At 40.6% G+C, this 13,087-nt stretch overlaps 1 protein-coding gene across 1 annotated transcript; it reads right to left on the bottom strand.

Annotated features, from left to right (window-relative positions):
• Window positions 1–8,149: 8,149 nt before the first annotated feature.
• On the bottom strand, window positions 8,150–12,709 carry LOC115268682 (YLP motif-containing protein 1-like). The gene is made up of 2 exons (XM_062842779.1): window positions 12,463–12,709; window positions 8,150–12,360 (listed from the first exon to the last, which is right to left on the bottom strand). The coding sequence occupies exon 2, from the start codon at window positions 10,737–10,739 to the stop codon at window positions 9,378–9,380; it is 1,362 nt and encodes a 453-aa protein (XP_062698763.1). The 5' UTR covers window positions 10,740–12,360; window positions 12,463–12,709; the 3' UTR covers window positions 8,150–9,377.
• Window positions 12,710–13,087: the final 378 nt, after the last annotated feature.

The raw sequence follows: 13,087 nt of genomic DNA, 5'->3' as shown, positions 1-13,087 counted from the left end.
TCTGCAGGAAGTCGTAGAGAAATTTTTGGAAGGAAATCCTGGAGAAATCCCTGAATGTAGTGTAGAAAGAGTATAGATTAGTTAAAATATACAAAAATTAAAAAAAATACTTGCAGGATTTTATGGAATAATTCCAGAAGGAATCTGAAAGCATTCCTGGGGGAATACCTTTAGGATTCTGTAAAAATCTCCAAAGGAACTTCTGGGGAAATCTTTGAAGGAAATCCCTTAATAAAGGTAGAAATAATCCTTGGAGCGAGTCTTGGATGCATTTCTGAGGTAATTCCAGGAAGACTTCTTGAAGAGAGCTCTCTGGAGATATTTTTAGAGAAATCCTGAGGAATCCTAATTCCTGTAAAAATATACGAGGAGATATTGGGAGGAGTTCTTGGAAGAATCTTTGCAGCAAATCCTGAAGCAATATCTGAATGAAATGTTTCCTTCAGATTCTTGAACGAATATTTGTAAAGGTTATAGGGTATGTGTTCCATCAGTAATCTCACGCTCCCATATTCATCCTATTCGAAAACTAGCGATTACGGGACCGATTTATTCCGTTCTTTTTGTTTTCATGCGTGCTCACTCCTAACAAAAAATAAAAAAATAAGAAACAAAACAAACAACGCTTCAATCCTTTGTTTTTCGTAGGATGAAAATGAGAGCCACATGCTTAACCCTTTATAAGGCCGAGAAAACTAGAAGAGTTATCATCGCATACTATTGTGCAAATGATTATATACATGATTACATATACAAATCAATTTTTGTTTAAAAGAAACTCTCAAAAATCTAGGTGGCAATATAGTTGCCACTGCCCGTTTAGGCCACCAGCGCTGGTGGCAATATTCTTGCCACTGCCCGTTTAGGGTAGTTTTCTTCTTTTGACTTCGACGAAAAGCAGGAAAAGAGATTTTAGAGTGGATTAGGGCTTAACCCATAATTTAAACTGTGTAGTTCAGCTCATGTGAACCCAGAATTTGATTATATCTTAAAATATTTACCAAATCTATAATTTCAGCTAATTTTCTTCACGCGGTCAAATTTAGCCATTTTTGAGACTACAAATGGCTCCTAAATTGTTGTTAAAGCTTTGAGCTAATTTTCTTCACGCGGTCAAATTTAGCCATTTTTGAGACTACAAATGGCTCCTAAATTGTTGTTAAAGCTTTGTTTAGTACCAAAAAAATACCAGGCGTTGTTAGTAGTCCCAATTTTGCGTAAACCAAAAAAAAAGTTCGAAATAAATTGTTATAAAACAGAAAAAAAAATACAAACAGTAGGTGGCAATATAGTTGCCACTGCCTTATAAAGGGTTAATAAGGGAACCAGTACCCTATTTGGAAGAAATTTCTGGAGAAATTCCTGGAAGAAACCCTAAAGGATATTCTGGAGGAATATTTGGTAGCATTTATAAAGAAATCTATGGAAGAATCCTTTTCCTTGAAGAATGTTAGTTGAAATCTCTGCAGAAATTCCCTAAACAATGCCTGGGAGAAAGTCCTGAAGAAATCCCTGAAGGAATTCTTGGAATAGTTCCTGTAGGAATTTCTGGAGCATTCCATGGAGAAATTCTTGCGTCAAGTCCTGGAGAAATCCTGAGGGGAATCCCTTAAATTAAAAGGAATTCTAGAAGAATTCGAAGATATGTTTGGATGAGTCTCTGGCAAGTTCTCCGATTAAGCGCCTTGAAATCGGAAATCAAGAGTTTATAGACGTACTTCTGGTGCAGCCTTCGGAAGAATAAAAGTAATGTTTGCAACAAGTTCTGGAGGGATTGCTGGAAGAATCCCTGAAGAAGCGTGAAGCCACGTAGCCATGCGGTTAGCGTCATCAAGTGTATAAACGCACTAGGCCATGGGGTGAGGGTTCGATTCCCGCTCCGAGTGATAAAACTTTCAGCAAGAAATATTTCTTCCTCGTATCCACTGGTGCTCGTAATGTGTGTCGTATCCGTTGTCTAGTGTTAAGTTTCGTTCAGTCTGTACAGCCTCTGGCTGAAGACGGTGTTCGTGTCTTTTTTTTAATATCTGGAGGGATCCTTAGAAGAACTCCTGGAGGAATCTCCAGCGGAATCTCCTTGCTCCTGGAGCAAGTCCAAAAAAAACTGAGAAGAGTTCCTGAAAGAAGAATAATCATAGAGAAATCCTTGGAGAAATTCTTGGAAGAGGTAGCTGACGCGATAAACGATTTCATACTTGATGCCAGCACAGACGCTGTTTGAGCCACACCTCTTATTGGTGAACAGACGCTCGGGACGTACCTCCTCAATCTAGCTGTGTAGTGTCTACCTAATGATTGTGTGCATAGGATATCTACCTACATAAAATACTATTCATTACAGTACCTAAATGTCTAGGTATGTTTCATTATGTCTACCTAAGGTAGTATAAACACGGGTGGTCATTGGACCACAGAGGAGAGACTGCACAAGACTTGGACTTGTCAACATCTTTATTATTCTTCTTCTGTAGGATATAAAAGTGGCGACGAGGATCAAGGAACGTGTAATTTCTTTTGAGTTATTCCGAAATTATTTCCTTTTGGTTTTCAGGATGTTGTAATAACAAATTGTTATTTTTGTGGAGAACGGAATTGTTCTGGTAGAATTGCCATTATGTTGTGAACAGAATGTTCTTTTTGGCCGATGGTGCATTGACAAAATTGTCTTTTTGTTTTGGTAATAACGAAATGTTATTTTTTTGTGGTGAACGAAATTGTTCTTTTGTGGCGGAATTGTCATATGTTATGTTTTGGTGAATGGATTTGTGTTATTTGTACTTTTTGGTAAAGTTGCTGATATTGGGATAGCAAAATCGTTTTTTTGTTTTTGTAGTTAGCAGATATGGTCTTTGAAAGTCAGTTTATTTGTGCTATCATTATTTTGGTGATGAATGTTATTTTTTGAAGTTTTCTAAAGGGGAAAGGACTGTAGTGTCTACCTAATGATTGTGTGCATAGGATATCTACCTACATAAAATACTATTCATTACAGTACCTAAATGTCTAGGTATGTTTCATTATGTCTACCTAAGGTAGTATAAACACGGGTGGTCATTGGACCACAGAGGAGAGACTGCACAAGACTTGGACATCTTTATTATTCTTCTTTTGAAGGATATAAAAAGCTGAAGTCAGAAGGACAACAGTACTCACCAGGCTGCACTACCAGCTGAGCGCACAACTCTTAGCTGGCGATCATTGTCGTCGCTTGACCCGTGGAAGCATGAGGTAGGAACTTGTGAGGATCAGATCTGTATTGGAAGCTCTCCTTCTCGACTTACCGTTTTGCAGCCCATCCAAAACATCTTTATCGTTTCATAAAACAATAAAATCAAAGAAAACCCTGTGGTAAATTCCTGATTAAAGTCTTGGAGGTATTCCTGGAGGAACTCCTGTAGAAATTCCCGAAAGAACCTCCGGAGGAATTCTTGGAGAATTTTTCGGAGAAACCCCTGGAGAATTCCTGAGAGAGTTCCAAAAGGAATTTTTCTAGAAAGTGCTGTAGGAGTTCCTAAAAGAATCTTTGAATATAGCCTTGGAGGAATCAGTGGAGGATGCTCTTGAAGAATTTTTGGATTAAGTGCTGAAGTGGGATAATCCCTGGTGAAATTATCTGGTACTCAAGGATGTTTTCGATCATCTGGCAATCATTTGAATCATTTATCCATAATTCAGTTCAGAAGCATAATATTGAAATGAGATGTTTGGCAAACTTGTAGATAAGTGTTTTTCCTACAATTATCACCAAGGACGCCATATCCTAACTCTCATACACTGAAATAAATTTTGTTGTTGTTTCTACCGAATCCATGCTAAAATTAAGAACTGTACCAACAATTTTCAACCGAATGCAAAATTCTGTTAATTGTACTGAAACATTGTCAATATTACCATGCGTGAAGTACCATTGACTGAAAACATTCTTGATGTTACTATTTTGACATTGTATTTTTGACCATGTTTATCTAAGACGCGCAACATTCAAGTCTACATGATCGAAATTATAATGCCCAAATAGTAGAACCAAGAATGTTTTTAGTCAACATTAATACACGCATGGTAATATTGACAATGTTTCAGTACAATTAACAGAATTTTGCATTCGGTTGAAAATTGTTGGTACAGTTCTTAATTTTACCATGGATTCGGTAGAAACAACAACAAAATTTATTTCAGTGTATATGCGGCGTGATAGCGCTAGTACCAACGATGTATGTATCTTTGCTAGTACCACCTACTCATATGTGCTCATTCCACGAGTGGAGTGAGAGCAATCGAGAATTCTCACTTAGCTCTCGAATGAACTCTTTGTTTTGATTCCGATAGTCGACTCGAATGAGGTGAGAAGTTCACTTTCGTTGCGAGTAAGGCAAATGAACCAAAACATATGCGATGTTTTCCGCAGAGCTGTCAAACCGGTGGTGCAATAAGAAAGCGCTTTGATTATGGCGTATTCAACAAGCTCAATTTTCATATTTTTTCTGATATCGTCAATTTTTAACAATTTCACTTAATATATACGAAGCATTACCCAACAAAACAAAAGTTTTATAGGTTTTAACAATTAGATGCTATGCTATAGCTGTAAAAAATGTGTATTTCTTTTGATTTTTGTGACTCGAACGTTTCCAACGTTTGGCCCTTATTTAAAGTTGCTCGACTTGCCTTGTTTTGATTAGTCTCCCGAAAATTGAATAAAGTTCCTCCTTCAAAAGTTTAATTTTTTGATCGTGTTTACGTGAAATTTTTACCCCGGAATTTAGGAGTCAACCCGGGGTTGGAAGCCGCTGATTGTAGTAAAAGTTTCTCGATTAATGGCGCGGAACTGTTAGTTTTTGAGGTAAGTTTTTCAAGGTGCTTTGAAAAAAGTGAATTTGTTCAACTTTTCTATGCATGTTTTTTTTTTTTTGTTTCAGATTATCAATCTGACGGTGCAGCATAAGGTTTCAACGGCATCCTGTTTGATAGCTTTACTCCATGGATTTTGACGACATCGCTTTGCTACGATCCGGTCATATCGATGACAAAAATTCCATCTTTTCCAACTGATGCTTGTCGTCTCGTTAAGCTCGCCATCAGGTGGGGATCACTAAAAAAACCGTAATGCTCACGCAATCTAGTCGTCGGAAATCCACGGTGGCAGAGTAAATTGAACATTCAGTGCGCGTACACTCGATCCGATGGAAAATGGTGCTGCGACTGAGACGCTCAAAACAGAAGCGGAAAAGGCTAGCAAATTGGCCAAATGGCAAGAAACAATGATCAAGAAACAGCAGCCGGTGGAAAAGGCCGCCGTCAAGCCCAAGGCCGAGAGAAAAGTCAAGGAGTCAGCGGCGAAAGAGGCGATTGTGTACAAAGATAACATTCAAGAGGATGAGAAGAAAGATTATTCGGAATGTTCCCGCATGCCTACAGTCCGCAGTGGAAGCTGCCTGGTATAGCAGGTAGGAAAAGGAAGGATTCTTCAAGCCGAAGTATGTATACGCGCAATGAGAACAATCCCAAGTTTGTGATGATGATCCCGATTCGGAACGTCACCGGTTCGTTGCATTTGTGTCACGTGCTAACGAATGCCATCGAGGATCATGCGCTGGAACCGCATGAAGGGACGTTATGAGCTCTGGGATGCGATCACGCCGGAATTGTCACCCAGGTCGTGATGGAGAAGAAGCTCTGGCGCGAGCAAAAGCAAACCCGGCACAAGTTGGACCGCAAGAAGTTCATCGAGAAGATATGGCAGCGGCTCCTGGCCGGCCGGAAGGCTAAGATGGAGGACGTTAGCGGCGAATTGCATTTTTTTAAGAGTTTAAATTGGATTCCAAGTAGAATTTAAACTGCCCACTCAACAGGGCTTAGCGACTAATAAGCCCAATACCAGAACATATGTTAATATCAATGTTTAATAAAGGCACTAAATAGTGTTGTAAATACCTGTTTGTCTTGAATGCTTACACTTCTTTTCTCCAAAGACTGCATTTAAAAATTATGTATGTACAATCTTCACTGTATGTTGGAAACTGGGTGCTGCGAATAGAATTCAAACGGTTGTCCTGATATCTTCATTCACCGCTGTCAATATCCCAAAGAATGACCTGAAGGAATATTTATAAAAGTCCCCGAAAAATGATCTAAAGCAGTTTATTGGGCAATAACTGAAGTAGTACAGGGTGCTGTAGGTTCACATTTTGGCTCCGGGTAGATGGGCTGACAGTTGTCGGTCAGGGTGTGGCCTGAGCAATTACAATAACTGAAGTAGTACTGGGTGTTATCCCTGAAGGTAAACTTTGAAGAGCCCCTAAAGTAGTTCCAATATCAGAAGGTCGGCTCCAAAGGCACGTTATCCGCTATTTGCAACATTAATGACATTCCATCCAACCAGGGACTTTTCGTAATAGAAATTACCTTGACTTCCTTGAGCACAGAGTATCTTCGTGCCTGCCACGCCATATTTATTATTGTTGTATTATGTATTTTTGTATTTAACATATTTATTTTGTGTGAATGACCAAAAGTTCTAGAAAATATTGTGGAATTGGCATCTAGTGGATTGGTTTCCAAAATAGCATCATGGACCATGGACTAAACTACCAGAAATGCCAGACACCTCCTAGAATTTTGAATGGAATGTTTAACAAAAAAGCTTACAGATTCTGGAATATTGTATCTTTTGTTAACTGCCAAAAGATCTTGAGGATCTTCAGGAATTCCTTCAGGTAAATTCCTCCAGAAATTCCATCAAGGATTCCTCCATTAATTTCTTCCAGGATTCCTTCAAGCATTCCTCCAGGGATTCCTTCAAGGATTCCTCCAGGAATTCCTCCAACGATTTCTTTAGGAATTTCTTCAAAGATTTCTGCAGGAATTCCTTCAAGGATTTCTCCAGGAATTTCTTCAAGGATTCCTCCAGGAATTCCTTCAAGGATTCCTCCAGGAATTTCTTCAAGGATTTCTCCAGGAATTTCTTCAAGGATTTCTCCAGGAATTCATTCAAGGATTCCTCCAGAAGTTCCTTCACGGATTCTTCATGGAATGCCTTCTAGAATTCCTTCGGAAATTCCTTCAAGCATTCCTCCAGGAATTACTTCAAGGATTCCTGCAGGAATTTCTGCAAGGATTCCTCCAGGAATTTCTTCAAGGATTCCTCTAAGAGTTCCTTTTAAGATTCCTCAGGGACTGCATTCAAGGATTCCTTCAAGCATTCCTCCAGGAATTCCTCCAAGCATTTCTCCAGGAATTTCTTCAAAGATTTTTCCAGGAATTTCTTCAAGGATTCCTCCAGGAATTCCTTCAAGGTTTCATCCAGGAATTTCTTCAAGGATTTCTCCAGGAATTCATTCAAGGATTCCTCTAGAAGTTCCTTCAAGGATTCCTCATGAAATGCCTTCAAGGATTCCTTCAGAAATTCCTTCAAGCACAGACAAACAGACGTAACACTCTTCAAAACGGCTTGGCACATGCATTTAACGATCAATTCAAATTTCATTTGATTTGCGCGATTGTTCCACCAGATGCGCTAGTGTTCGATCGCTTTGACGTTTGCAGTGTACACGTTGCTGAATGATGCAAACGAAAATTACCGGCAATTTGTGTAGTAGTGTGCGTGTCAGCAAAACGTCAAATCGAAATCCATCATGGCCGACAGTGTCGCGCGCGGTTCTACCAACAGGTGGCAGTGTGCTCATGAAAATGACACCGGGCAAAAATTTTTTGATGAATTTTCTCTAAGAGTTACGTCTGTTTGTCTGTGCTTCAAGCATTCCTCCAGGCATTACTTCAAGGATTCGTCCAGGAATTTGTTCAAGGATTCCTCCAGGAATTTCTTCAAGGATTCCTCCAGGAATTTCTTCAAGGATTCCTCCAGGAATTTCTTCAAGGATTTCTCCAGGAATTTCTTCAAGGATTTCTCCAGGAATTTCTTCAAGGATTCCTCAGAGAATTTCTTCAAGGATTCCTCCAAGAATTCCATCAAGCATCCCTCCAGGAATTCATTCAAGGATTTCTCCAGGAATTCTTTCAAGGATTCCTCCCGAAATTCATTCAAGGATTCCTCCAGAAAATTTCTTCATGGATTCCTCCAGGTATTTCTTCAAGGATTCCTCCAGGGATTCCTCGTCGGATTCTTTCAGGAATTCCTTAAGGTATCCCTCGAGGAATTTCTTCAAAGATTCCTCTAGAAATTCGTTCAAGGATTTCTTCAAGAATTCCTTCATGGATTCTTACAGGAACTCCTTCAAGGATTCTTCCAGGGATTCCTTCAGAAATTCCTCGAGGAATTCCTTCAGGAGTTCTTTTATGTATTATTTCAGAGTCCTTAAAAAAAATTTGTACAGCTGTATCTTCAGAGATTCCACCAGAAATTGCTCCATGAATTCCTCTAGAGGTTCGTTCAGAAATTCCTTCGAGATTTCCTGAAGAAATTGCTGGAGGAATCCTTGAAGGAATTTCTGTAGGAATCCTTGGAGGTATTCCAGGTTGAATCTCTGGAGAAATTTCTGGAGGAAACTCAGAAGAAATCCCTGCAGGTATCCCTGGAGGATTCCCTAAAGGAATTCCTGGAGGATTTCTTAAAGAATTTCCTGAAGGAATCCTTAGCGGAATACTGAATGAATCCGTGGAGGATTTCTTGGAGGATTCTCTGGAGGAATTCTTGAAGGAATTCTTGGAGGACTTCCTGCAGGAATTCTTGGAGGAATTCGAGAAGGAATACCTAAAGAATTCTTTGGAGAAATTCCTGGAGGAATTCCTGAAGAAATTTCTGGAGGAATCCCGAAGGAATTCCTGGAGGAGTCCTTGGAAGAACATCTGAAAGAATTCCTGGGGAAATCTCTGAAGAAGTTGCTGGACGAATCCCTGAACGAATTCCTGGAGGAATACTTGGAAAATGTCTGTAAGAATTCCTGGAGGAATCCGTTGAGGAATTTTTGAAGGAATCTCTGGAGGAATTCCTAAAGGAAACCCTGGAGGATTTCCTGAAGAAATCCATGGAGGAATTTCTGAAAGAATCCCTGGAGGAATCCTAGGAGGTATCTCTGGTTGAATCGCTGGAGGATTTCCTGGAGGAATTCTTGGAGGAATCTCTGGAGGAATCCCTGGAAAAAATCATGGAGATATCCGTGGAAAAATTGCTGGAGGAGTTCCTGGAGGAATTCCTGGACAAATTCCTGGGGAAAACCCTGGAGGAATCCCTGAAAGAATCCTTAGATGAATTCCTGTGTAGATCCCTGGAGGAATTCCTGGAGTAATCTCTGGAGGAATTTCTGGAAAAATTCCAGTAGGAAGTCCTGGAGAATCCCTGGGAGAATTCCTGCAAGAATCACAGGAGGAATCCTTTTATGAAGTCCTGAAATAATCCTTGGAGGAATTTCTGGAGAAATCTCTCAAGACAATTTTGAACAAATTCCTGGAGCCATTATTGGAGGAAATCCTGCAGGAATCCCTGGAGGAAATTCTAAAGGAACCTCTGTAGGATTTCTTGGAGGAATCTCTAGATGATTTCTGGGGCGTACTCTTGCGAAATTCCTGGAAGAATACTTGGAGGAATTCCTGAAAAATTTAGGAGGAATCCCTGGAGGAGTTTTCGGAGAAATGTCTTCAGGAATCTCTGAAGGAATCCCTGGATGAATTCTTGGATGAATTTGTGAAGGAATTTCTAAAGGAATCCATGGAGAAATTCCTGCATGAATCTCTGGAGGAATCTCTGTAAAAACGTCTTGAAGAATTCCTGGAGAAATTCCGGGAGGGATCCCTGGAGGAATTCCTGGAGGTATCCGTGGAAGAATCCCTGGAAAAATTATTGGAGGAATTTCTGGAAAAAAATCCCCTGGGGGATTTCTTGGAGGAATCCCTTGTGGAATTCCTGGCGAAATTCTTGGAGGAATCCCTGGAGATATTTTTGAAGAAATTCTTGAAAGTTTCCTTGGAGTTTTTCTGGGAGGTACTACTCTGGATAAATTCCTGGAGGAATTCCTGAAGGAATCCTTGTAATAATTCCTGGAGGATTTTTTGGAGGAATCTTTGCAGAAATCTCTGAAAGAATTCTTGGAGGAATTCCTGAAGGAATCCTTGAAGAAATTGCTGGAGGAATCTCTGGAAGAATTCCTGGAGGAATTCCTGGAGGAATACCTGGAGAAATCTCTGGAGGAATCCCTGAAGGAATTCCTGGAGGAATCCTTGGGGGAATTCTGGAGAAATCCCTGGAAGAATGTCTGTGAAAATTCCTGTGGGTATCTTTGGAGGAACTCCTGGAGAAATCCTTGGAGGAATTTCTGGTGGAATCCCTGGAGAATTTCTTGGAGGAATGCCTGAAAGAATCCTTGGAGGAATTCCTGGAGGAATTTTTGGAGGAATTCTCGAAAGAATCCCTGGATGGTTTCTGGGAAGTACTCTGGAGAAATTCCTTGATGAATTTTTGGAGGAATCTCTTCAGGAACCTCTGAAGGAATTCTTGGAGGATTTCGCGAAGGAATCCTTGGAGTAATTCCTGAAGGAATCTCTGGAGGAATGTCTGGAAGAATTCGTGGAGGAATCCCTAGAATTCCTGGAGAAATTTCTGGAGGAATCCCTGGAGAAATTTTTGGAGAAATCTCTGAAGGAATCCCTGGAGGAATTCTTGGAGGAATTCGTGAAGAAATCCTTGGAGAAATTCCTGGAGCAATTCTTGGAAGAATCTCTGGAGGAACGTCTGGAAGAATTTGTGGAGAAATCCCTGGAGGAACCCCTGGATAAGTCTCTAGAGGCATCCCTAGAGGAATTCCTAAAGGAATCCCTGGAGGAATTCCTGGAGGAATCCTTGAGAGAATGTCTGTGAGAATTCCTGGGGGTATCTTTGGAGAAAAAATTAAAAATAATTAGGGTCCTAATCTCGCGTAGTATATCATACGGGCGTAATGATTGGATTCTCTTCATCGATTATCTCTTCGGATTATTCAGGGAAATACGTTCAACGTTCGGATGATCTCTCGGTGAGTTTCATTGCAGGACGACTAGTACTAGCTCTAGAACAATAAAAACCACTAAAAAATGGTCTGCCAAGTTGTTAACAAAAGAGAAAATCGACGAAGAGCCAACAATCATTGCAGTAACGCGAGTAATATAAAACATTGCATATTTTTCGTCTTCATTTCTGAAGGATGTTCGAAAACCCACATGATCGCCGACGGATTATTGATTCTGGCGTTCTGATCCGCCGTTCCGCAAAGAAGTTTTCTGCAATAGTACCATTAACAGTCACAAAGTTAAAACATGATTAAATTTATTCAAGATTATAATTTTGAAATTCATTTGCTGAAATTACACTCCGCGTAAACATCGCGGCATCATATCCATTGAGATTTGTGATGCGCATAAGCAGCTTCCACAAGCAGACGTTCACGAACTTCTAGATACCGATTTTACGGCCTTATTTCCTGCTGGTCCGATCATCCTCAGGATTCACTTGAGTTACTTCACCGGGCATATACCTTTCTGATGACGGTAATCGCCACCTGGATGCCCTTCCGATACAGCAAGCTTTGGTATCGGGATGATTTTGATGAGAACTTTTCGTTACGTCGCCCTCGTCGTCATTGGACGACATCCGGAAACCGGCGCTCGGCTCTTTTCGGATGCGAAGTGCCCGGTGCCTGTTTTATACGCACCCCATTGGTGGCAACCAAATCGCTACTCGGGTCGTTGCTCAGAACACAGGTGGTCCGCAGCCATCACGGCGCAATGTGCTGCCAGTAGGTAATGTGCTGGATGCCAGTTCGCAGGATGACAACAGTTCCTGAAGATCCTGGGCCAACTCGGCGTGGTTGTTGCGAAAGTGGGCCACCGACCACAGCCGCTGGTTCTGGTGGATCAACGGTGTGGCCTCTTCAACAGTAAACGATGTTAGGCCACAGTGTCGTTTGATATTTTCGTTAGCAAGTTCTGTCGAGTGCCGAAGGACGTTGGTAGGAAAAAGGCCGGGATCGATCTATTTTCCAGTTTGAGGTGGTAATTCAGATCGCCGGGATGCTTGTAGATAAGTCGAAGGCTGATTTTCAGATAGCTCACAACGTAGAAATTGTTTAGCTTATGGGCCTTTTTAGTCAGCTAATCTTTACCGGCTCTTTTGTGGGTAATCCGTTGTCATCCTCGATCTGCGTTATCTCATAGCGATCCAACCATTTGAAATCTTGGACCTTCTGGAACTGCACAATGTCGTACGCCAGATCTACCATGTTGATTTGGAGACTTGATTCCATCCGGCAATCGACCGAAATCCCGTTTCTGGAAGTTCCGCTGCGATTTGTTTTACTCCTTTACTGTTCGGGTGCGCCAGGTTGTCCGCGTCGATTACTTGATGCTGCAGATTTGGTACCGCAGCCGGCGCTTGTTCTATAAAATAGATATAATATCCTAAATTAATAAAAAAACAAGTTTAAAACAATTTTTTTTCTTATTGACACATATATTTTAATTATTAAAGAGTTTACATACCAAAAAACTTGTATTTCAATTTGTTTTCAACAACACTCGATCTCTCTCGACACCTCTGGAGGTTGCGACTCTTCTCACCCGCAAACGTCACTTGAAAGCGACGTTTGTCGATCAAAATCGACTATGAGAATGCGGTGAGAGTTCATTGGTGTTCACTCACATCGACTCTTCTCACCGCATTCGACTACGGGAATCGGGTGACACATTCGACTCGACTTTCGTCACCTCATTCGAAGTGCAGAATGAGCACAATACTAAACGATCGAAAAATCCGATCGTTTAGTATGAGTAGGTAGTACTAACACTTACGCCGTAAATAAAGGAGTTAGAATATGGCGTTCTTGGTGATAATTGTAGGAAAAACAATAATTTACAAGATTGTCGAACATCACATTTTAAAATTAGGCTTCTGAACTGAGTTATAGATAAATGAGTCAAATGATTGCCAGATGATCGAAAACATCCTTGCTGGTATACTTAACCGAATCACTTGACCACACAAAAAAGTCTGCTCTTTAATAAAACATTGAGATGCAGTAAAAGCCTCAAAATTAAACCCAAAAGGATTATCTGAAATTAGAAATTGAAACTGAGAAACTAGAGGCTATTCTGGAGGAATATTTGG

This window comes from Aedes albopictus, chromosome 3, assembly GCF_035046485.1.
Source record: "Aedes albopictus strain Foshan chromosome 3, AalbF5, whole genome shotgun sequence".
Lineage (NCBI taxonomy): Eukaryota > Metazoa > Arthropoda > Insecta > Diptera > Culicidae > Aedes > Aedes albopictus.
The sequence above is the reverse complement of the archived record's forward strand: the minus strand, read 5'-3'. Positions and strand labels throughout refer to the sequence as shown.